Source organism: Rhinoderma darwinii, chromosome 6 (assembly GCF_050947455.1).
Source record: "Rhinoderma darwinii isolate aRhiDar2 chromosome 6, aRhiDar2.hap1, whole genome shotgun sequence".
NCBI lineage: Eukaryota > Metazoa > Chordata > Amphibia > Anura > Rhinodermatidae > Rhinoderma > Rhinoderma darwinii.
Window position 1 is genome coordinate 21643582 of NC_134692.1, and position 24961 is coordinate 21668542.

The following is a 24961-nucleotide window of genomic DNA, read 5'->3' on the forward strand; positions in this document are numbered from 1 at the left end:
CGGAAGACCCGGACCGAACACATTACAGGAAGCCGGGCTCCTAGCATCATAGTGATGTACGATGCTAGGAGTCCCTGCCTCTGCGTGGAACTACTGTCCCGTACTGTAATCATGATTACAGTACGGGACAGTTGTCCTTCAGCGAGGCAGAGACTCCTAGCATCGTACATAACTATGATGCTAGGAGCCCGGCTTCCTGTAATGTGTTCGGTCCGGGTCTTCCGGCCGAAATACGTTCCGTAAATTACGGACGTAACATGGTCGTGTGAACCCAGCCTTAACACAGCTCCGTATTTTCAGACGTTTTTGACTCTGCGTGTGAACATACTCTTAAGGTCATGTCCATGAGTCCTTAGTATTCGTTTGGCGCATTTTAAGCCACGCCTCCTTCCCCACTAAGCCACTCCTGCTTTCTAGACACTTTTTAAAATTGTCTAGTGAGGTTCAAACTTGTGTTCTTAAAATTAGTCTAAAATGTAATGTGCCAAAATTTGGCCCATTTTTCGACACATTCTCGGCACAGACACAGTTATAAAACTTAACCAAGAAATGCCAAAGCAAGTCCCATAATCCATAACAATAATGATATACCAAAAACAGACAGAATACCAATAAATGTATATCATATACACAAATATAAGTCCAAAGTAATGAATACAATAAATCTTTATTAGATAGAAGAACAACAAATCGGATATAAGGCTGTCCCTGTAAAAACATTAAAATCACTAAAACCACTGAGGTGGTGGTCAACAATCCTAATATTTGTGGTCTCAACAGATAATAAATACAACAGATCAAATGTCGCATGTAAACAGCAACATATCAAAAAAACTAGGGTATAATTTAGAGTTTATAAACTCATCATAGGGTGTAAAAACCCCAACCAAACAAATTGATACTATATATAAAAAGAGAAAACTTGCAGCACTCCAGTATGAAAAAATGGTGGTTTATTCAGTCAAACACATGCTTGAGAAAGGTCCTATAGTAGGATTGAAACGTTGCTGTGTGTTTGACTGAATAAACCACCATTTTTTCATACTGGAGTGCTGCAAATTTTCTCTTTCTATATTTGATACTGCGTCCGAGGATCAGGATGACTTGCTGGGCACCCGTACAACAATTTTAGTGAGTACTGCTGCTTTCTGCCTTATATATGATCAATGCCAGAGCCCTAGTCACAAAGTCAATAAAATTCTGACCCATAATAGATCAAGCAGGATAAATATCCACAAAAATAAAAATAAATCAGACCACTAGATCAGAACCACCACCCCAGGACCCCTTTACAGTTATAAAACTACCCGATTGTGTCGGAGCCCCTATATTTTTTTGGACACAAAGGAAGAAAGAATAGCTCAGAAAAGCCCGTCTACAAGTGAACAATGAAAATTATTCAGCTGCAAAGATAAGAAGACATAAAATAGTAACAAATAGTGAGCCATTAACAGTGCCATTCAGTGTCCAAATAATGCTGCCACAATGTCCACATAGCAGCTATATTATGACCAAATAATAATGCCATACATTGCCCTGATAATACTGTGCTATACAATGCCCTGATAATACTGTGCTATACAGTGCCCTGATAATACCGTGCTGTACAGTGCCCTGATAATACTGTGCTATACAGTGCCCTGATAATACCATGCTGTACAGTGCCCTGATAATACCGTGCTGTACAGTGCCCTGATAATACCGTGCTATACAGTGCCCTGATAATACCGTGCTGTACAGTGCCCTGATAATACCGTGCTATACAGTGCCCTGATAATACTGTGCTATACAGTGCCCTGATAATACTGTGCTGTACAGTGCCCTGATAATACCGTGCTATACAGTGCCCTGATAATACCGTGCTATACAGTGCCCTGATAATACTGTGCTATACAATGCCCTGATAATACCGTGCTATACAGTGCCCTGATAATACCATGCTTTACAGTGCCCTGATAATATCGTGCTATACAGTGCCCTGATAATACTGTGCTATACAGTGCCCTGATAATACCGTGCTATACAGTGCCCTGATAATACCGTGCTATACAGTGCCCTGATAATACCGTGCTATACAGTGCCCTGATAATACCGTGCTATACAGTGCCCTGATAATACCGTGCTATACAGTGCCCTGATAATACCGTGCTATACAGTGCCCTGATAATACCGTGCTATACAGTGCCCTGATAATACCGTGCTATACAGTGCCCTGATAATACCGTGCTATACAGTGCCCTGATAATACCGTGCTGTACAGTGCCCTGATAATACCGTGCTATACAGTGCCCTGATAATACCGTGCTATACAGTGCCCTGATAATACTGTGCTATATAGTGCCCTGATAATACCGTGCTATACAGTGCCCTGATAATACCGTGCTATACAGTGCCCTGATAATACCGTGCTGTACAGTGCCCTGATAATACCGTGCTATACAGTGCCCTGATAATACCGTGCTGTACAGTGCCCTGATAATACCGTGCTGTACAGTGCCCTGATAATACCGTGCTGTACAGTGCCCTGATAATACCGTGCTATACAGTGCCCTGATAATACCGTGCTATACAGTGCCCTGATAATACCGTGCTATACAGTGCCCTGATAATACCGTGCTATACAGTGCCCTGATAATACCGTGCTATACAGTGCCCTGATAATACCGTGCTATACAGTGCCCTGATAATACCGTGCTATACAGTGCCCTGATAATACCGTGCTATACAGTGCCCTGATAATACTGTGCTTTACAGTGCCCTGATAATACCGTGCTATACAGTGCCCTGATAATACCGTGCTATATAGTGCCCTGATAATACCGTGCTATACAGTGCCCTGATAATACCGTGCTATACAGTGCCCTGATAATACCGTGCTATACAGTGCCCTGATAATACTGTGCTATACAGTGCCCTGATAATACTGTGCTATATAGTGCCCTGATAATACCGTGCTATATAGTGCCCTGATAATACCGTGCTGTACAGTGCCCTGATAATACCGTGCTATACAGTGCCCTGATAATACTGTGCTGTACAGTGCCCTGATAATACCGTGCTATACAGTGCCCTGATAATACCGTGCTATACAGTGCCCTGATAATACCGTGCTATACAGTGCCCTGATAATACTGTGCTGTACAGTGCCCTGATAATACTGTGCTATACAGTGCCCTGATAATACTGTGCTGTACAGTGCCCTGATAATACCGTGCTATACAGTGCCCTGATAATACCGTGCCATACAGTGCCCTGATAATACCGTGCCATACAATGCCCTGATAATACCGTGCCATACAGTGCCCTGATTATACCGTGCTATACAGTGCCCTGATAATACCGTGCTATACAGTGCCCTGATAATACTGTGCTGTACAGTGCCCTGATAATACTGTGCTATACAGTGCCCTGATAATACCGTGCTATACAGTGCCCTGATAATACCGTGCTATACAGTGCCCTGATAATACTGTGCTATACAGTGCCCTGATAATACCGTGCTATACAGTGCCCTGATAATACTGTGCTTTACAGTGCCCTGATAATACCGTGCTATACAGTGCCCTGATAATACCGTGCTATATAGTGCCCTGATAATACCGTGCTATACAGTGCCCTGATAATACCGTGCTATACAGTGCCCTGATAATACCGTGCTATACAGTGCCCTGGTAATACTGTGCTATACAGTGCCCTGATAATACTGTGCTATATAGTGCCCTGATAATACCGTGCTATATAGTGCCCTGATAATACCGTGCTATACAGTGCCCTGATAATACTGTGCTGTACAGTGCCCTGATAATACCGTGCTATACAGTGCCCTGATAATACCGTGCTATACAGTGCCCTGATAATACCGTGCTATACAGTGCCCTGATAATACTGTGCTGTACAGTGCCCTGATAATACTGTGCTATACAGTGCCCTGATAATACCGTGCTCTACAGTGCCCTGATAATACCGTGCTATACAGTGCCCTGATAATACTGTGCTGTACAGTGCCCTGATAATACTGTGCTATACAGTGCCCTGATAATACTGTGCTATACAGTGCCCTGATAATACCGTGCTATACAGTGCCCTGATAATACCGTGCTGTACAGTGCCCTGATAATACTGTGCTATACAGTGCCCTGATAATACCGTGCTATACAGTGCCCTGATAATACTGTGCTTTACAGTGCCCTGATAATACCGTGCTATACAGTGCCCTGATAATACCGTGCTATATAGTGCCCTGATAATACCGTGCTATACAGTGCCCTGATAATACCGTGCTATACAGTGCCCTGATAATACCGTGCTATACAGTGCCCTGGTAATACTGTGCTATACAGTGCCCTGATAATACTGTGCTATATAGTGCCCTGATAATACCGTGCTATATAGTGCCCTGATAATACCGTGCTATACAGTGCCCTGATAATACTGTGCTGTACAGTGCCCTGATAATACCGTGCTATACAGTGCCCTGATAATACCGTGCTATACAGTGCCCTGATAATACCGTGCTATACAGTGCCCTGATAATACTGTGCTGTACAGTGCCCTGATAATACTGTGCTATACAGTGCCCTGATAATACCGTGCTCTACAGTGCCCTGATAATACTGTGCTATACAGTGCCCTGATAATACTGTGCTATACAGTGCCCTGATAATACTGTGCTATACAGTGCCCTGATAATACCATGCTTTACAGTGCCCTGATAATACCGTGCCATACAGTGCCCTGATAATACCGTGCCATACAATGCCCTGATAATACCGTGCCATACAGTGCCCTGATTATACTGTGCTATACAGTGCCCTGATAATACCGTGCTGTACAGTGCCCTGATAATACTGTGCTGTACAGTACCCTGATAATACTGTGCTATACAGTGCCCTGATAATACCATGCTATACAGTGCCCTGATAATACTGTGCTATACAGTGCCCTGATAATACCGTGCTATACAGTGCCCTGATAATACTGTGCTATACAGTGCCCTGATAATACCGTGCCATACAGTGCCCTGATTATACTGTGCTGTACAGCACCCTGATAATACTGTGCTATACAGTGCTCTGATAATACCGTGCTGTACAGTGCCCTGATAATACCGTGCTGTACAGTGCCCTGGTAATACCGTGCCATACAGTGCCCTGATAATACCGTGCCATACAGTGCCCTGATAATACCGTGCTATACAGTGCCTTGATAAGGGTATGTTCACACGGCCAAATTTCAGACGTATACGAGGCGTATTTTGCCTCGTTTTACGTCTGGAAATACGTCTCAAATACGTCGGCAAACATCTGCCCATTCATTTGAATGGGTTTGCCGACGTACTGTGCAGACGACCTGTTATTTACGCGTCGTCGTTTGACAGCTGTCAAAAGACGACTCGTAAAAATACAGCCTCGTAAAAAGATGTGCAGGACACTTCTATACATTATATGCAGGACACTTCTTTGGACGTTTTTGGAGCTGTTTTTTCATAGACTCCAATGAAAACAGCTCCAAAAACGGACGTAAAAAACGCAGCGAAAACGGCACGAAAAACGTCGTGAAAAGTGCGAGTTGGTAAAAAAACGTCTGAAAAGCAGGGTCTGTTTTCCCTTGAAAACAGCTCTGGATTTTCAGACGTTTTTGTTGACTACGTGTGAACATACCCTCATACGTGCTATAAGGTGCCGTGATAATACCGTGCTATACAGTGCCGTGATAATACCGTGCTATACAGTGCCCTGATAATACCGTGCTATAAGGTGCCCTGATAATACCGTGCTATACAGTGCCCTGATAATACCGTGCTATACAGTGCCCTAATAATACCGTGCCATACAGTGCCCTGATAATACTGTGCCATACAGTGCCCTGATATTATCATGCCATACAGTGCCCTGATAATACCGTGCCATACAGTGCCTAGATGCCCAGGTCTCAGCTTTCAAGCCGCACATCAAAAACTTTTAGTTAGACCCTGCCATGAATAGTCTTGGGTAGGGGGACGGAGGTCCTATTTTGACCCCGCCACCCCTATAATTGGGGCCCTACCTAAATAACTGAATCAAGATAAGTTGTATCTAGGCTTTCCTTCCCTTGGCCGAAATATTCAGTTTTCTGCACTAGCCTTGCATGTAAATACCTTGGCCAATGCAGAGTGACTTAATGGTGCTCCCCTGGCACCTAGTACCTGCAGCGCCCCTAGCTACCCCCCTAAATCAATACTTCTGAAAGCATGGGTAACCAACAGCATGAAAGCTACAACGAAATCCCCCACTGCTTCCCTGCAGCCTGGCGACCGTCGATAAAGGCTGATCACATCTGCGTTGGAGGCTACGTTAGGGACCTCCATCGCAGATTCAGCAGAGATTACCGGAAACCATGCACTATGGTTTCCGGTAAATCCACGAACACCCCGACAGAGACCTGATGGAACCCATTAAAGTCAATGGGTTTCGTTGTCCGCCGGTGGTGCAATTGAACCGCTGCTTCCGGTATTCCCTTGTTCTGCTCTTCTGACGGAGCAGAACAATGGAATGGCCCAACGCAGATGTGAACATAGCCTTACATGTAGTCAACACAAAGGACTGTTTCTTGCCCACTGGGGTCAGTTCACCAGATGTAGTAGGGCCACAGCTGTGGAGTCCCCAGGAAAGCAGGCAAACAAATAAAGATATCTTTCTTCCGGTGGTTGAGAGCTTCTTATTCCCTTCCTAGTGTGAAAGTGCTGGTAACACTTGCTTGAGGGTGCAGTCACAAGCTGAAGATTTTGCTGCAGAAATTTTCTGCCACTAAAAATCCGTTCCATTCATCTAAATGGATCTTGCAGAAATCCGTGCACCTGCTGCAGATGAATGGAACTGATTCTGAGACGCAAAAAAATTCTGCCACAAAATCTGCCACATGTGACTGTACCCTTAGGCTCTGTTCACACATCACCATGTGTTGCAGTTTTTGGTACAGATTTTGGCGCAGGTTTTTGAGCCAAAGCCAGAAGTGGATCCAGGAGAAAGGTGAAGTATACATGCTTTCTTTTTTATTTCCCATTCCATTTAAATCCACTTCTGGCTTTGGCTCAAAAATCTGCCACAAATTGCGATGTGTGAACATAGGCTCAAAGGTGATGACACATCCAGACTTCCACAAGAACATGGAGATCCGCAGGCCTGGGTGGTGGCCTGGGTGTTATAAGGCCAAACCTACTGTTACAGGTTTTTGATGGAGTTTCCCTTTAAGAAAAAACCCAAAAATAAAAATATAAGACACATAATAAAATGAACACATTTTGATTTGTACTTAGCTGCCCTATGGACGTGTCTAAATTTCTGCCTTACATTATAAAGACCAAAAAAATTCTGCCCATATGCCAAAAGAGTAAAATAAAACATTTGGCACAATCCAAAGTGCTAAAAGCAACGGAATTGAATGGCGCCATTTTACTGTCTGCTTCTTACAAGGCCTGTGTTTAACCTCTTTTACCAGTGCCGCATCATGTTTCGCAGCTCAATGTCTGACACAGAAGGGGGAAAGAGCCATATGATTTTCTATGTGATATTTACAGCGGCTCTAAAGCCGCCAGTTAGGCATTAAACATTCAGCAGCTCTCCCTATGTTGTTGCTTTGCACAGGGTGAGGCCGGCTTTCACAGCCTACGGAATAATTTGATTGAAATACAGCACAATCGCGCAGGTACAGATTACAGTGGAACCCGCACTTACTCCATGGGATTCTGTTACATATGAAAGCTAATTGATCCTCTTCAATTTGTAGCAAATAATTTTCCTAGAAAAGCTTCCAAGTAGCCTGAAAATAATACTAAGTACTGCGCCTTCCATTCAGACGCATTCACACTTCCCTTCTCTGTTGGCTTTCCCAAAATCTGCCTTAAAGGGGTTAAGAATAAGGGTTTTTTCTTTTACTCCAGAAACAGCGCCACACCTGTCCATGGGCTGCGTCTGGTATTGCAACTCATCCTATTAATGCGAACGTGGCTGAGCAGCAATTCCACACACAGCCCATGGACAGGAGTGGCGCCATGTCTGGTAAAAACCAACATAGGGGCTGGACTATCAAATATTCTTCTTTATTGTAAAAAAAAATGTATATTAAATTTATTGTTTAGAGAAGAGAATCTCTAGGAAGAAATAGGCATGTAAAAAAAATGTACTGTATACGCCATGGTATATTTTTTTTGCTGGATACATCTGTATAGAAAAAAGTAGTCAACAGTTGAAATAAAGGTATACTGACATATACTGGTCTTCCGGATGCCAAAAACACACCATTGTGGTATCTATCGATGAACGGAGCTCTATGGATACGTTTGGTATATGCACTGGCAGCTTTCCTGGCGCATACGCTGAATATAGGGCTCAAATATAATGTGAACAGACCCTTAATTATAACTTATTTTAAGAAATTAACCTACTCATAACAATGGAATGATGGGGCAGGCACCAGCTATAATTTGCGCCTAAAAAAAGTCAAAGGTGCTCTATGATTGTAATGTACTTTATCTACAAATAGTGGCCCCCTAAACGGAAATCTTAGGGACTGCTGCTGCATAGACATCGAGTGGATATTTCCGTACACACTGGTCCATAATACTTACTGTATGGACAAACTACGCCCATTGATCTCTATGGATGTGTAACTGAAGTTGCATCAGTTTTAGGCTACACGCACACGTTGCGTATTTTGCTGCAGAAAATACGCACCAAAACCGCAGCAATACGCAGGAAATTTGCAAGTAAATACCGCCCCTAGTCGTGCGTTTTTCGATGCGTTTTTGGTGCGGTGTTTAAATTTTGATGCATTTTTTGCTGCGTTTTCATGCTGCGGATTTTGGTGCTATTTTCCACAGCACTAGGCAGATACAATTCGCAAACGGAGACGCAAGATAAATTGACATGTTGCGGATTCTAAAGAATTTCCGTCATGCAAAACCGCGTGGCAGAACTGCATGTAATACGCATGATGTGCATTGAGCCTTAGTGTGCAGGTCAGACCCTCTTTCATTTCGACCTAAAGCATTAAAATTGGACACATATTAGTAGATCAGAAATTAGAGCAAAAATATCAACCAGAAGTGCAGCCATATTAGTTGCCCCCTATATGTGACACACGCTAACATGTATAATATTCATGCCTGTTCTGGTCAATTTCTGCCAATCTCCAGAACTCAGGGGCAGACACAGAGGGCCATGGTGCAAAAACAGTACATAGGCCCCTTGGTTACCAACTGCTAATTGGTTGAGAATTGGGTACTAGTCATAGTAAATCTTCCTCATAGCTCTTCAGGAAATCTCTCAACACTGTGCCAATTCACCAGTAGATGATCCACTGTGCCAATCCACCATGGAGTCATCCCTTTTATGCCATCTAATAGACAGTAGGGAGTGATGTTACTTGTCTTTGAAGGTGTCAGGGTCCCTCGTTCCTACAGGGCCCTGTCCGGCCTCACAAATCATATGTCCGCCTTTGCACTGGTTCTCCATATGACCATTACTGATATTTATACACTCGGCAATTGTCCAGAGCAATGACTTTGACCCATGAAATTTGAAGAATTTCGGCATTCGTTTGGATTTGGAGTGAATATGAACATTAGCCGGTAGATCTGTTTATGAAAGAGCTGGGTGACAAATAACACAGCCCACATTACAACACCCACAGGAGTTGCCACCAACTTTTAACCAACCTGCCTAAGTGATGTATCATTGCACAACTGGACAAATTCGGCATTCGGAGTTTTCTGAAAAATGGAAGACAACCCAAGGACTTATATTTACAATTAATTTTTCATTTTAGGTGGAAATGCTGATTACATCAATGATGAGATCAATGGACCATTATTTAACCCAGCCCCAAAAAATTAAATTATTCCACAATTTTCTTCTTTTTTTTTTTTCTTGATAGATAAGACTTTCTGCCAATTCTGGTGATCAGACCGAAGACAATTTAGAATGTGAATATATAAATGTAACCGAATACTGTGAGATTAAATTTTTCATCTTCAACTAGAGTGTTTCTTAAAGATGTTAGTCATTTATGACATATATACGCAGGTCTCTCATAGACTTCAATATGTGGCCACCTCTCCATTGAGAGTCCACATTGGCCTGTGGAACAGGAGTCAAAGTTTCTCTCAGCAGATGGGACCCAATGTTAGACTTTGATGGTATATACTGTAGAATACAAGGTCGAAAAACCAATTTAATTATTATTCCAGGTTGATAACTTGATGCAAAAAGATATGGGCCCTACTCCACATAACCATCTGTTGTGGTACAAAACAGCACACAATTTACAGGGCACACCAACATTAGATGGGAATTCTGAAACTTTCCCAAAAGTTTTTAGAATACTTTCTGGTTTAAAGTATTGGTGACCAGGGCAATACAGTTTTGGGGTTCAAATATGGACCCAGCTCCTTCCAAAGCCCAAGCAAAACATCTACTCTTCACATAAATATTCACAGTACAGAACAAGTCACTAGTCTATGAACCTAATCAAAAATAATTCACTCACAGGGAACATATGGACATATTTTTTCCTAAATTTTTTATGGTCATAAAAATATAACGTTATGTTTTATAACAAGATTTTTTTTTAATGTTTTTCATCCCAATGCCTCAGGTAGCACAGGAGACCTGTATATCCATGGTTCAATGTGTACATCTTGGTTTAATATATATTTTTAAATATTTATTATTATTATTATTATTATTATTATTATTACTATTACTTTCATTGCCTTTTTTTACTATAAGGTTTTTTCTATTACCCAGAATCTTTCTGAAGTCAACACAGCCCCTCTACAGCTTTAGGCTTCATGCACACAGCAATGCCCGGAGCCGGTAACGCATGTACAGCAGTATGATGCCTCCATATGGCACCATATTACAGCATTCAATGAACATGGCACAATTATATTTCTGTTGTATCTACATGGAATCAGACAGAAAAAAAGCCTTCAGTTTGAAATCGGAGGCATACGAAGGTACAGTAGAGCCACCTACACTTCTATGGGTGCTGCATTATATCTCAGAGATTGTTCAGAGCCACAATACGGTCGTGTGTATGAGCCCTAATACAAATTAGGTCACCAGTGACCAACAGCTCTCCAATCTGAGGGTCTGTCGAAACAACCCTCTATATCTAAGTTTCCTGGACCATGTGAATGTGATATAAGGGGAGTGTGATATGGGAGTGGGAAACTGGGGTTCATTGCAGTCATACCTGAATTTACAGCACGGGAAGAATGTCTGACATTTCTGAAATATTAGAATTTTAGATAGTTAAACTTTATCATTTAAAAAAAACAAAATCACAACAAATCAATGTAAAGTGTACTAGCATAAAATAAAGTAAAAATGACATTAAAAGGATTTTAGTATTGGGTGGAGTGTTATTTTAAAACACTTGTAATGCTCATTAATTTATATTATAATCAAATTCAGGCCCCAAGAGCAGATCTTGTGAACCACAACCACAGGTGGGGGGGGGGGGGGCGTACTGGCCCAACAGAGTACCATAGGATCCTCCGATGGGCCCAGGCTTTGACACAATAATGAACCCATAATACAACTAGGGCCCGAAAAGGTCCTGCGGAAGACAACCCCATTTGAAACAATCACTTGGCACTAGGATCTATTACTTATTGGATGATCACAAATAACCTATTAGATCTTATTGATGATATGTCGTGTGTGTACAATGATAACAACAAAGATTACAATGTAACTGCAAATGGATGTGTACATGTTCTGTATAGATGGGGGATGAACCCTCAGAGTCATTTCCTCTGGTTGGCTCAAGGTCCCACACTTAGAAGGGGTGTTATTTGTTAACACTCACCCGTACAGGTGTAATGTCTAACTCCATAGGGTTCTATATATGTATCCTTTTCATAAAGCAGACTTAATAGATGACAATATGCACCACATAGACCCCTTCCAAACCATTTCCCCACAGTTACAGGTCCCAAAATCAATACTCATGGACCTAATATCATCACAGTAAATATGCTGAAGCATGGGTGTAAATATAGGTGGTGCAGAAGTTGCGGTAACACCAGGGTCCGAGAGCCTAGGGGGTCCAAAAGGTCCAATGGCCCATATGAGGGGTATTATATATGACATGTAATAGAAGAGGGGGGGGGTTAAAATTTAGCTTTGGGGTTCAAGTTAACTTCCTGTGCTGTAGTAAGGGTAGAAGTCATGCTCTCTTATTTGAATCCAATTTTTTTTAAAGACATATACCCCCTTTAAATATGTTATACCCCCATGTCTGATAATCAAGGGCATGCTGGGATTTCTAGTTACAATATAGCCTGAAAGCAGAGTTTCTGCTTTATGGTGAATTCCAATGCTGTGTCAGCAATATTTAACACATTGCATGCCAAAGGCTCCTGCAAAGAGCATTCTGTACATCTCACAAAATTCTACGTGATTCCAGACAATCTCATAGATCCATATCAAATGTGTCAGTACACGCTGATGGAAATATGAGGTCAGTGCTTCTGATTTTCCCTCCAAGAGCTGCTGTTACTACACTGAGGCTACATCTCCCGAGACCGAGTATGTGTCTCCTTCTAAAGACCCCTCCTCTGCCTCCTCCTCGTCCTCCCCCTGAAAGGATGGATCCTGCACATCTTTTTTTTTTTTTCCTCAGGCAGGAGAAGCATTGCCCTGCCTCCTCCTTCTTCCAGTTTCACCATCGACATTTCAATGCAAAACATTGCAAATAATGCCTATTCCGGTCAAATCCCAGAAAAGGGGATGGGGGTGCACAGTCCATCACGGGTTAATATTGCAGGAAATTCTCAACATGCACATGGGCCCCCGGTGCAAATCTCCCATCAGAAAGCCACAATTGACACCATAGCCTGATAACTGCGGATGCTGGATAGAAGGGAAGGAGCGCAGTATCGCAGCTGACATGTAATCTTATCCGCTCCCCTGTGGTTATCACACCAGTAAGTTTACACATCTGCAATGACGTATACACCGGACCCATTTATGAAAATCAATGACTTCTTGCATAACGTTTCTTGTATCTAGCCCCGATACATTGTTGCATTGCTGTTACCACACCAGTTCCTTACCAATAATTCACCCTTTCCCTACCATGCATGCCCATATCATCCAACATATTGACCCATCCAACCTTTCAGATCAGATCGGTAAAATACCTATCATCCAATTTCCAACCAGATACCTGAACAGCAGGCAGCAAATGTTAAAGGGGTCTATAATGCAGATGATTCTTCTACCTCTAAGATTTCTATCCGAGATGGCCATTTACCCTGCAAAATCCTAAATCCAAAAACACAAGCCATTCCGGACCCACATAAGTACCGGACCCACATACTGCCAACGGGATCCCAGAATGAATGACCATATTCATTAACCTGTTATATGACCATTGAGATTGCAGGCATCTACCTTCTCGGCTGCACTTTGCAATCATCTAGATGGTCTCTCGAAGGATAGAGAAGAGGAAAAGAAATGCTTACCGCCTCCGAATCTTCAAATCCATGTAGGTACAAATTGTCGTACATGGAGGTCTAGAATCCAATGCACCTTTCAATACAGAAACAAAAAGCGAGCACGACCACTGCTGGGAATCGAAGGCCTCAGCAAGACACCAAGCCTGCACTGTGAATATTTTTGTGTTTGTATTCCCCAGCCAAGATGCTGTTCATTCATATTATAGAGGGGAGGTTATCCCTGGAGGCAGTTCAGACCTGGCATTTTTATCTGTGTTCCAAATTCAGAGCATGAAAGCAAAACCCTTCCCCACCAAGGACTGGCGAGAGACCCAGGAATGCGTCCTGCGATTGGCTGGAATCTCTCAGCTGAATGTTCATTTGCTTTGATAGTAAGATGACGAGCACAAGGTCTATAATGTGCAATGCAAGAATCCTTCCCCGACTCCTTCTCTTTTTTTTTTTTTCTTTTTTCCTCCCTCTCCCTCTGTTAATTCTCATTTTAAACCGACTGAAAGTAAAATAAGGAAGAAAAAAAAATTCACATTTAAAAAAAAAAAAAATGACCACTGTATTTTTATTGTATGGTTATAAATGATACTTAGGTCCCGCTGCCTCTAAGAATTTCTTAAAGGTTGATTTATATGTAAAGTGATTCATGATGTACGGAAACCTTAAAAATTAGTCACAAATTATTCTGTAAATTTGAAAGAAATCAAAGTTGCCCGTGGGCGCAGGTTTAGGTTTTTTTTGCAGTCATGGCGGGAAAGAGATTGTAGTCGTTCCATTAAACTTTTCCATTTCGTCCTGGTCATTTTTATTTTTTATGATTATAATCAACCTGTCAGAGTAATTTGCATGGATAATGAATTGGGAAATAGGCAGCACTTGTGGTCACGTGCTGGTATCAGCTGAATAGGTGAGTCTATGGCAGAATTATTCAAAAGCAATTCACGATAAAATAAAATCAGCATTAAATAGAAGTCCTAAGTTCGTCCTCTTCAGGTGCTAAAAAATAATTTGACCTGTTTCGTAATTCTGGCTAGGAAAGCTGGGTGATGAACAATATGCAACTCACAAATGTATTTGAATCCAACTTTTCTAGAGTCCTGAAAGACAGATTTGCCTTTCAGGATTCTAGGAAAGTTGTGTTACAACACCTATGGGAAGTGCTCGCACGTTATGGATTCTTTACGGATTTAGGCGCAAATTCTGTGCTGGACTGTAATGGAGGGAATCCACGTGCGGATCCTCATGCCAATCCATGGCAGAAATAAGAGTTTCAGCTGTGGATTTGCCCAATGGTGGCCATACCGGTAGTCACTCAGTGATCCCGGAAACAGATCCTATTACTATAGGGACCTATGATGCTGTTAGTTCGGGTCATCAGATTACACTTCAGTGATACAGACTATATGAACGGTAAATACTTCTCCTCCTTTAGGATCCATCCTGGCATCAACTGCACCAAAACTATGATCCCGGCCTAAATGGGGATTTGTGGCTTTATATGAATAAAGTTTTTAGGGGTTGTCCCAAAACAACCTTTTTTGTACTTTTATGTGAGTTGTTTCTGACACTCCTATTCATTTCCTTGGAGAGTGACAGCTCTTGAGACTGGATTCATGCACAACGTTAACTTATGTTTCCGGTACCATTTTTCACTTCGTTTTTTTCACATTTTTTTCCCCCAAAAAAAACATCTGCATTTTTGCTTGTGGCATTTTAGTAGCATTTTTGTGGTCAGTGGCATTTTTTTCAAAACTCAGCCTCATCTAGGTATAGCATTTTTCAGGCGTTTTTTTGTCATAGGTTTCTCTATTATTCTCTTATTACCTCTATGGTTTGTCACCAAGTTCTCCACAGACCCTGAACAACATAAAAATCAACATATTTTAGTATTTAGATCCCCTCCCCGGCTCACCCTCTACTACTGCCCTCCTCTCCGTCACTAAGTCACTGTAGTTCTGACAGCCCACTGATCAACCAGGAGGCTCAGGATGAACAACACTTGTTCAGAAAATGATTGTCATTGTGGCTTATCAACAGTAAGTAATACTACATCTATAACTGCAGGAGTTGTGGCAGCAATAAAAATGTTGAAATGTGGTGCATTACCATACCGACCAACTTTCAAGTATCGCAAAGAGGGACAATCTGCCCCCATACAGTATAATGCCCCCATAGCTGCCCCCATACAGTCAGGGGCGTAACTAGGAAAGACTGGGCCCTATAGCAAACTTTTGACTGGGCAGCCCCTCTCCCCTGGGTGCCACACACAGCCCCCCTTGTAGATAGTGCCCCCCTTGTAGATTGTGCCATACAGCCCCCACTGTAGATTGTGCCATACACCCCCCCTGTAGACAGTGCTATACAGCCCCCCAGTAGATTCTGCCATACAGCCCTCCTGTAGACAGTGCTATGGAGCCCCCCTTGTAGACAGTGTCACACCCCATTTGTAGATAGTGCCATACAGCCCCCGCTGTAGATAGTGCCCCCACATCGACCTTGTAGATAGCGCCCCCACCTCCCCCTTGTAGATAGTGCCATACATCCCCCTTGTAGATAGTGCCATACATCCCCCTTGTAGATAGTGCCATACAGCCCTCAGTAGATAGCGCCTTAAATCCCCCTTGTAGATAGTGCCATACAGCCCCTGTAGATAGTGCCACAGTTCCCCCTTGCAGATAGTGCCATACAGCCCCTGTAGATAGTGCCACAGATCCCCCTTGTAGATAGTGCCATACAACCCCCTGTAGATAGTGCCATACATCCCCCTTGTAGATAGTGGCATACAGCCCCCAGTAGATAGTGCCATAGACCCCCCTGTAGATAGTGCCCCCACATCCCCTTTGTAGATAGTGCTATACAGTCCCCTGAAGATAGCGCCATACAGCCACCCCGGCAGATAGTGCCATACAGCCCCCTGTAGACAGTGCTATATAGCCCCCCGTAGAAAATGTCACACCCCACTTCTAGATAGTGCCACCCCTGCCCCTGTAGATAGTGTCCCCCTTCTCCCTTGTAGACAGTTCCATACAGCCCCTCTTGTAGATAGTGCCCCCACCTGCCCCTTGTAGATAGTGCCATACAGCCCCCGATGTAGATAGTGCCCCCAACTCAAACTTGTAGACAGTCCCCCCTGTAGATAGCGCCCCAAACAAATTAAACAGAAAATGTTATACTAATCTACGCCCCATTCCCGCGATGAACTTACCTGCTCCAAAGCATCAAAGCCGACAGGATCCTTGCATAGGTCGGCGTGATCCAGTGACGTCATCACGCTGGCCTGCGCAGGGATCCTGTCCCTGCACCTGATAGGCTGCAGGCTGAACGTGGCCTGCAGCATAGTAAATGGCAGAGCAGGGAGCTACCTCCCTTCTCTGTCATAGTGTTCAGCAGCATAAGGACGCAGATACTATTGAATGTGGAATCGCTACCGCTGTAGCAGCCATAGTGGGGCATGGGCCCCCTCATGCTGCGGGCCCCATAGCAGCCGCTATAGTTACGCCACCGCATACAGTAAAATGCCCCCACAGCTGCCCCCATACAGTATAATGTCCCTAGAGCTGCCCCCATACAGTATAATGCCCCCCTAGCTGGCCCATACAGTATAATGCCCCATAGCTGACGGTTCCTTGCTTCATCATTGGATTCATTCAACCGTATCTGCATCATGAGGACGCAGATACAGTTGACACTGGGACATACCACTGGCCGCCCAGCACAGCAGGACACCATCTGGAATCCGGCACTGTCTTGCTGAATCCGGGACGGTTGGGAGGTATGTGCATTACGATCATATGAGACCGGCATTAGTACATATTGGCCCCTATTTAGTAGGCAATTTACAACAGGTTTTAGTTACATTAGAAAAAAAATTTGCTAATTTTCATCACTCGCCAAATATAGAAAGTGACTATAGAAGCGGAAATGTCCTCCAAGGAGACATAAGGATTAGAAAAACATGGCTGCTCACTTGCAAAAAACAGTGCCCTACCTGTCCATCCTTTCACTACAATAGAACTGAGCTGTGGTACCAGACACCACCCATGGACAGGTGTGGTGCTGTTTTTGCAAGAAAGCAGCCATGACCTCCACCCATTGTGAGATGGGGGTCCCAAACCCACAAAAATCTGCCTCACTGCTCGACATTGAATGAAGCGGCGGTCAAGCATGCGCCCGACACTCCATTCAATGTATATGGAACTGATGTAAACAGCCGAGCGATGCTGTTTTAGTCATTCCCATAGACCTTGAATGGAACGGCGGGTGCATGCTTGACCACCGCTCTGTTCAACCTCCTACGGTCGAGCAGTGAAGAGGACCTCCCTTCTCGTGATCGGTGGGGGTCCCAGTGATCAGATAATTATCACCTATAAGGGAAGAATTGTTGATTTTGGGAATACCCCTTCTACTGCAGTCACCCCTGAATATTCACCTACATTTGGTGCAGCTGTAACCGGAGAGGAGGCTGGTATGACCAGTATGGTCTGTTACAGACCTGGAAAATCATTGCCATCATTGAAAAACGTTTTGTCTGTATGCCGCGTCACTGACCAGCTCAACTACATAGAAAAATATCAGCGCTGATCAAGGGGGCAAATACTTATATTTTACAGTCAACTGCCATGGAGGGAGATATTCTTCCAAAACACTCTATTAGGAAATAAGAAACTCTCATGCTATAAGTGCCCCTCCCCTATTTATCCCCCCCCCCCCCCCCATCTCCGGTCTCTTAGATAACAGGAACAGCAATTCTATCGGCCTGGATATCTAGGTATTGATTCTACTGCTTTCCACAGACTGTGGCATAAGATGTAATCGAAGTCTGGACTAATTACCTTTATGGGACTATAAAATGACTTTTTGAAGCATTTGTCATTTTTCTCAGTAGCACATTCATTTTCCTGTAGTGGGTGCATAAACTTTACCCAGTGCTTCGCCTGATAGGGTAAGCCTCGGATGTATGCACCATTCATTTTTCTCCAATTGTGTCAATAGCAGACTCATTTCAGTCAGACTTTGACAAATTGAGTGCAGAAAAGCACTGGATGGAAGAAACTAGGGGGATTTGAAGCGCTGCTGGGATTTCAGATGTTTAACTCTGCGTATACCAGTTACACAGTCACAATATCAGAAAACTGACATAAATATATTGATATATCTACCCCATAGTGCTCCAAATTCACACAGTAAATGATAAAACTCTAGCTGCCTCCAGCCACCACTAGGGGGAGCTCAGTGCATATGGATTTATTCAACTATGATTGAAGCAGTACAGAGATGTAAAAATCTCCATACAGTGAGCTCCCCCTAGTGGTGGCTGCAGGAAAATGTTATGAGTGTGAGTGGTGAAACAGTTCAGTGCTGGGCACCCCTCTGACCACAGGCCCCATAGAAGTCCCCTGGTCTGTCACTAAGGAAGTTCTCCTAATTTGTTCAATTCTGAACGTCATTACCTTTAGGATGTAGCATATATGTCATATTCTTTTTACCCCAGATGGAACTTTTTCTAGTGCTCATTGTCGCAACCCCATGAGCGATGTAATTTGTATGGGTAACCAAGAGGAGCGGGGGAGTACTTTTCAGGCTCATATAATTGGTTGTCAGTTTTCAAGCCCTTTCAGCCATTTACCATCAACTAAGCTCAGTTGAGAATCTTCAGTGGCCCAGCATTAACTTTTTCAATACTGCCCCCTATGGAAAAAAATATGAATCTGAGCAAAAAATAATATATTATTCATATTCGGTAGCCTAATTATAAGGGTTGCAGAGGTAGCAGTCACAAGTCGGTCCCTACGCACTTAAAGGTGTTTTCCAGGACTTTTAATTAATGGCCTAGTCTTAAGATAGGCTGTTAATTTAATATCAAAGAGGGTCCGACCCCCATATCCCCATCCGATCAGCAGAATGAAGGAGTCTCCTCACTCGCCAGAGCTCGGAAGCCCTAATATTGTTTATCCAGGCATAAGGCTATACATACAAGTGTATATAGTGAGTGTGCAGTTCAGTCACCTCTCCTACATGTCTGTTTTAGTAACTACCTATATTTCCCATGAAACAATAATTTCTATGTTGTGCCATTCCTCTGTTATTCCTCCTAGAAATGTATTAATAAATTGACAACTGGGTGTTACCAGTTGGGGGTGTGTCCCTACACAGAGTGATACTGTCCAATCAGAGCTGACAGAGTGAGACTGTATAGGGACACGCCCCTTTGACAATGATAACACCAGTTGTCAATTTATTCATAGATTTCTAGGAGGAATAAAAGAGGAACGGCACAACGCAGAGTTCAAAGAAAATATGTTCCAAAATTGTTATTTCATGGGGAATACAAGTATTTACTAAAATAGACATGTCAGGAGAGGTGACGGGTACTCGTAAGTGAACACCCTTTAAGTTGTATGGTACATGCCGGTATAAATCCTATATAGATTGTATATAGTACATGTACAGTCACAGGCTAAGTAATGTGCCCAGGAACTTAGAGCTACATTTTTGTCCATACTGGAATAAGTCTTAATACACACGGTTGTTTCTTTTTTGCACCAAGTTGAACCTTTAGACCCCAATCAGTTTTTTCGAATGAAATTAATTTGTTACGTGCAAACTAATATAACAAATAAATAGTAAGAAAAATATAAGGTTGTAAAATCCAGATCATTTTAAATACAATTTATATTGCAATCTCTAGACCTGGATTAATTGTGTATAATGTTATGCATTATATCGAGGGCACACGGGTAGTTGGGAAGATTTAGAGCAATTGCGTTACCACTTACTGCAAATAGGTGGCAGCAGAGAGATGCATTTGTGAAACTAGCAGATCTAGTCCTAGCAGCTCCACTATTTATTACTGGTGCTCATCTACACATCAAAAAATAAGGTCAATTAATATATTATCAGATTTTAAAATAAAATATAGTCACATCGCTGTTGATCGACGTCTTAAAAATCGCATTGTATAAAAAATTTGGTCATTATATTTCTTATGCATTGTTGGCTTTTTCTTGATACAATTGAACAAAAATAGAATTTAAAAAAATGTGGTTGTTTAAAACATCCGAGTATGAGTCTCTAAGGGCGGGTTCACACGTGGCGGAATTTCACTTAAATTCCGCTGCGGACACTCCGCAGCGTTAATCCGCAGCGGTGCCGTTTGTCCATTGACTTACACTTTAATTTAGCAGTGTTCGTTTAGACGAGGCGTAAAATTCCGCTGCGGAGCATAGGCTGCGGAGCGGAATTTGGTGTCCGCAGCATGCTCTGTCTGTTGCGGAGCAGTGGCGGACTCATGGCGGAATTTCTCCATTGACTTCAATGGAGAGTCAAAATTCCGCAATGAAGTCCGCAGATCTTATGTGTGCTGCGGAGCGTATTGTTTTTACTACCATGACATTTCTTCATTCTGGCTGGACCTATGTATTTCTAGGTCTACAGCCAGACTGAGGAAGTCAATGGGGCTCCCGTAATGACGGGAGCGTTGCTAGGAGACGTCTGTAAATAGTCACTGTCCAGGGTGCTGAAAGAGTTAAGCGATCGGCAGTAACTGTTTCTGCACCCGGGACAGTGACTACCGATCTCAATATACATGTATCTGTAAAAAACATATAAGTTCATACTTACCGAGAACTCCCTGCTTCTGTCTCCAGTCCAGCCTCCCAGGATGACGTTTCAGTCTAAGTGACGGCTGCAGCCAATCACAGGCCAAGCACAGGCTGCAGCGGTCACATGGACTGGTGCGTCATCCAGGGAGGTCGGGCTGGATGCCGAAAGAGGGACGCGTCACCAAGACAACGGCCGGTAAGTATGAAATTCGTTTACTTTCCCTAGGGAAAGTGCTGTCCCTTCTCTCTATCCTGCACTGATAGGGAGAAGGGAAGCAATTTTCCCGCAGTCCGCAGCAGCTAGTCCGCATCAATTTTCTGCACATTTTGTGCAGATCCGCAGCAGAATCTGCAACGCAGATTCTGTGCGGCATTGATGCAGACAGTTGCGGAGGAAATCCGCCACGTCTGGCCGTGCCCTAAGAGAAAGCTACATGCATTGATTTCAAGGTCATCCATATCATAGAGGCAGGCGATGGGACTGCTATGGGGAGAGGGGACCCAGCGCTAATTGACCCCATCCCCTTTCCTGTGCACGACTCCCCTCTCCAGGAACTGCATTGTAAGGATATGTTCACACTCAGTGTTTTCATACGTAATTCGGGCGTTTTACGCCTCGAATTACGCCTGAAAAAACGCCCCTAATACGCCTACAAGCATCTGCCCATTGCTTGCAATGGGAATTATGATGTTCTGTTCCCACGAGCCTTTATTTTACGCGTCGCTGTCAAAATACGGCGCGTAAAATGAAGGCTCATCAAAAGAAGTGCCGTTTTTCATTGACTCCATTGAAAAACAGCTCCAAAAACGGCCGTAAAAAACGCTGCGAAAAACGCGAGTTGTTAAAAAAAGTCTGAAAATCAGGAGCTGTTTTCGCCTAAAAACAGCTCTGTATTTTCAGACGTTTTTGGTCACTGCGTGTGAACATACCCTAAGCAAGCAGGGAGTAAGGGAATTGGCTCAGGGGTCATGGAAGTGATATGAAGGGGGAAACAATCACCAGGCCCTTTTTTCCTGAGTGGAAAAGCCCAGAACCATTATGAGGGTCCCATTTTGATATTTGCTATGGGGCCTCTCACTTCTGATCGATCCCTTGATGAATCCTTAAAAATGTTGAGCTTTCTGTAATATACTGTCTCATCTTCAATCTTATAGAAATTAAAAGGACCTTTAATCTAGAAATTAATGTAAATAAAAAGAATGCAAACACTGATCTACGTCCAAGAAACAGGGATCCATCTCCTTATTATACCCTCCACCCTCAATCAGGGAATGACTGGAGAGGAGGCACCAAGCAAAAGAGGTGGAGGTTTAATCTGCAAACAGTATTTGGGGAGGTTTCTGCTGTTGCAGGCTGCCTCCCAGCCACAAAGGACCCCACCCTGATCCTAAGATTATTATTTCACATGCACTAGCACTGGAAGGGAAGACTAAATCGATACCTCGTGCCTGAGATATCTATCACCCTCTGGATTGGATTTTGAACCGGATTAAGGGAGAGGAGGACACCCAGGCCACTGGTTGTAATAATGTATTTGTAGAAAAAAAATTGGCATATTTTAAAACAAAATATTTACAGTAATTGGTTCCAAAAATTATAAATGTCCTTTTTTTTGCATTGCGAGCACCCAGGATGCATGTGGGCTGTCATGTGGGCATTCCTCACTATTTGTAGGGGAGACCCTCGTTTACTAATTCTGGAGCAAGGAGGACGTAAGTATAAGATCTTTCTTTCTTTATTGCATTGTTTCATGGGGGCACTCTCTGGCTGGCACTGGTTTAAAGGGTGCTTTATCGTTGGTATTCTTTTATGGGAGCACTGCCCGGCCGTCACTTAAGTGTGTACTCTCTGGCTGAAACAGCTGTAAGGGGGAATTATGTGCCTAGCACTTGTTATGGGGGCACCTTATGGATTTACTGTTTTATTGAGGGCACTCGCTGGCTGGTATTATTTATGGGGGCAGTCTCTGGTTGACAATGTTTCTGGGGGCCCTTTGGCACTGTTCATGGTAGCGCTCTGACTGGTTTTATAGGGGCATAGTTTTATTTGAAAGCCAGACTTAAAGGAACACTCCAGTCAACGGTCACAATCTTTTTTGCTTAGTGCAGGGCCTAAGGGGGTGGAGCGAGACTCAATGATTCTCTCTTTTATGTTTTTTTGACTCTTATGTCATACTCCACCCCCCCAACCCGCACTAGGCAAGATACAGTGTATACATTTTGACTGGTGAGTGCCTCTAAGCAAAAAATAAAAAAAGAATGCAATTCTCAAAAATTAGAAGATGCAACTTCCTGTCTTCAGTAAGAGTAGGAAGCGCAGCTCTGAAGCACAAACTGCTGCTCTAGCAAGTGAAATTCTGTGCAGATAAAAAAACGAGCCCATGTAAAGTTTAATTATTTGGGTGGAGATGTGCTTTATATCATTTGCTATCATAATAAAGCTGAAAAGACCCAACCGATGAATCCCCGTATTCCAGGCAACTCGGATATCACGCTCTAAAATGGAAATGAAGTTAATGCAGGGTCTGCTCGCTCTTATTATACATTCTGTAGCTACTGGCAGAATATTCCTTTGTACCTGACTTGTAATGATGTCTTTATCTGGGACTATTAATAGAACAGTCCAGAGCACTCCGTTCTATCGAACACCAGAATATTCAATGCAAGGTGAATGGATACGGAAAACAAGCTGCACGTCTATTCTACAGATAAGTTACCAAAGCATAAAACTTGCTTCTTTTTAAGTTGTCCGTGTTCCCATCTTGTATTCACTGAAGACCGGTTGCTATGGAAATGGGTAAAATTCAAAAACGGAACCTTGTTCCATAACTACGGCATTTTTTGCAGGAGAGGATCCTCACGTTCAATGCACGACTGAAGCTGGAGCGTCGACTCTTGATTAAAAGTTGATGCAACAGCAAAGGGGAAAACATTTTATGTGACAATGTGTCTTCGGATGAAAAAAAAAAAAAAAAGCTTTTTCTTGAAAATTGCAATGAGATGTGTGGGAAGAAGCTTACACATAAACATGACTCATAACTCCTCAGCGCGCAAGGAGCCGAGAATCTCCGCAGGTTTTACAGTTGCACCTTTTCCAATGAATATCTTCAATGCTGTTATCCTTATCAACATGTATAAGGGGCCCTACTAGGCCATTGGGTAAAAAAAACCACAAAATAATTGTAATCAAATTATATAATTAACCCAAAAAATCATGATTTTGGTTAAATATTCTTCATTAGCAGGGTAAGGACCTGCCCAAGATGTGTTTTTTTTCCCGTTTTAAAGCTCAATCATCATATAATTGAAAGTTCCGTAACTTTCTAATATACTTTGTGTTTCAATTCTTCACCATTGTCAAGATCTCTGTTTGCTGTCAGTGAATACAGATGCCAGAAAGCCATACAAGCCTAATAACCCTCACAGCTGTGTTTTTTTTTTTTTTACAATCCAGGCAATAATCTGTGAGCAGGTAATCATGATGCACAGTTGCCAATTTATTCCTACATTTCCAGGAGGAATAACAGAGGAACGACATAGAAGATCTAGCATTGTTATTTTATAGGGAATGCAAGTATTTACTCTTAGGGTCAATGCACACGATGCAAATTAAGTGCGGTTTTGCCGCGCGTATTAGGTGCGGCAAAACCGCCGCGTAATACAGTACCAGCATAGGCAAGGAGATTCCAGGGAATCTCATGTACACGCTGCAGTATTTTCCCGCACGTAAATTGACCCGCGGTGCGTATATTCGGAACCGCAGCATTTCAATTTATCTTGCAATTCCGCTTGTGTATTCTATCTCCCTAGTTTTGGAGAAATACGCAGCAAAAACCACAGCATGAAAACGCAGCGATTTACG

General features: G+C 43.0%; 1 protein-coding gene across 2 annotated transcripts in view; it reads right to left on the reverse strand.

The window, feature by feature from the left end:
* The window catches only part of CACNB4 (calcium voltage-gated channel auxiliary subunit beta 4), a 97702-nt gene that overhangs the window by 45270 nt on the left and 27471 nt on the right, over nt 1-24961 (reverse strand). The window contains exon 1 of one of the 2 annotated variants that reach the window (XM_075829278.1): nt 13514-13846. The exons of the other annotated variant lie outside the window; for it this stretch is intronic. Within the exon in view, the coding sequence (XP_075685393.1) occupies nt 13514-13558 (45 nt within the window). The 5' untranslated portion in view covers nt 13559-13846. Of the gene's footprint in view, nt 1-13513; nt 13847-24961 lie in introns of those variants that run through there. 2 annotated transcript variants of the gene reach the window in all.